Source organism: Gekko japonicus, unplaced genomic scaffold (genome assembly GCF_001447785.1).
Source record: "Gekko japonicus isolate JY-2015 unplaced genomic scaffold, Gekko_japonicus_V1.1 scaffold19081, whole genome shotgun sequence".
Lineage (NCBI taxonomy): Eukaryota > Metazoa > Chordata > Lepidosauria > Squamata > Gekkonidae > Gekko > Gekko japonicus.
Genome location: NW_015214714.1, coordinates 1 through 1719, shown reverse-complemented (window position 1 = coordinate 1719; position 1719 = coordinate 1). Strand labels below are relative to the sequence as shown.

Sequence of the window (1719 nt, the reverse complement as noted above, 5' to 3'; positions counted from 1 at the left end):
ACTTTTAGAACTTCTACATATACAATGACTTTGGGTTATATGCAGCAATCTTCTGTGGTATCCAGTTAATAATCTTCCATGCAACAATGGCAGAGATATCATATTTTATTTGTTCACCTTTATTAAAAAAACAAAAAACAAACCTCCCCATCCCTGAGATGTAAGTGAATTTTTGTCTTTTTATTACCAGCATGCTCACCGGGCAGAATGTACTGGATTAAGAGATTTTCCCCTTGTCATTCACTGCCCCAGAAAATGCATCCATATGGGAATGGTTAGTAGCAGACATTTTCAACCACAAACTGTCAGTCATCCACCTTCCTTTCATAGACAGACAATGGAAGCATATTTGAACATCATGCCTTCTTTCTGTATCCCTGCTTCCCTCAGAAAAGCTCTACAAATAGTTCCATGTTGTTGCAGTTCCTTAGGCTCCCACCTCATTCCTACATTTCCCAAGCTCAAAGCTTGGAAGAACATGATTCACTGATGTGTTAGCAAGAATTCCAGACACTGTGTTCATTCCAGCAGGGCACCACAGTCTGCCACAAGTGGACCAGGACCAGGTCCCATATTCCTCCACAAGCTGCTTCATGAGCACAGCTTAGGACATCTCCAAGGAGACAACATTATGTGTGGTGTCCCTGACCCTACTCTCCAGTCAATACAGAGAGGGCACCCTCCCATCCTCGTGAATCCTCTGGTGAGCAGAGAGATCCTTTTGTTTGCTGAAGCAGTCTCCGCAAGTGTCACAAATGTAAGGCCTATCCCCTCGGTGCTCCTTCTGGTGCTTATAAAAATTGGACGGGTCCCCAAAGGTTTTCCCACAGTCTGTACACGGGTAGGGCTTCTCAGTCACGTGGCTCCTCTGGTGCTTGTAAAAATTGGAGGCGTCTGCGTATCGCTTCCCACACTCGGTGCAGTGGTAAGGTTTCTCACCCGAGTGAATCCGCAGGTGCGTGGTGAGGTGGTACAGCCGGGTAAACCTCTTCCCGCAAACAGCACAGGGGAAGGGCCTCTCCCGCCAGTGGATTCTCTTGTGCAAAGCAAGTTCTTGCTTCACTCTGAAGCTCTCCCCACACTCACGACATTGGTGAGGCTTTTCTCCCCAAAAGAAGGTCCTTGTTTGGCTTTCTATGTCCTTCAGTTCCTCCCTGGCCTTAAGGGTCGGTGAAGAGAGGAACGCTGGAAACTTTCTAGGCCCTGTTGTTTGAATAGTAAGTTCATCATCTGAAGAGCTGCCCTGTTCACCCAGTCGCTTGTCTTCCTCCCACTCTGAGGACGTTGCCTCACCCATATTCCCCCACGTGTCCTGGGGCGTTTTCAGGGCTCCAGAGTCTTCCTCAGACGGGGTATCCGTGGTCCGGCTGGCAGTCCTGGAGCCTGCTGAATCTTTTTTAGAAAGAAAGGTCATTTTATTCCCATCACCACACTCAAATTATTTTTAGCAACAGGATGCACTTGCGGTGCTTTCTGTTGGACCCCATTTGTACAAACAGCAGAATCATGTGACAGAAGGTCTTCCTGGGCTGTGCCACATCAGACTGCAGGTGAAGGTCAGCATATCTGAATGATCCTCCATTGGGGGGGGGGAACCTCCTTCCATGTTAAAAGTACGTCAGAACAAAGGGATCAACTTAGCCTTCTCTACTGCATGCCAATTTTATAAGAACACAGAGCATTTTCATAATAATAACCAGGGGTCATTTCCTGCGGGAG

At 47.5% G+C, this 1719-nt stretch overlaps 1 protein-coding gene across 1 annotated transcript; it reads right to left on the bottom strand.

The window, feature by feature from the left end:
- Positions 1-661: 661 nt before the first annotated feature.
- Positions 662-1414, bottom strand: LOC107125134 (gastrula zinc finger protein XlCGF7.1-like). The gene has a single exon (XM_015428590.1). It carries the CDS (start codon positions 1412-1414, stop codon positions 662-664), a length of 753 nt encoding a protein of 250 aa, XP_015284076.1.
- Positions 1415-1719: the final 305 nt, after the last annotated feature.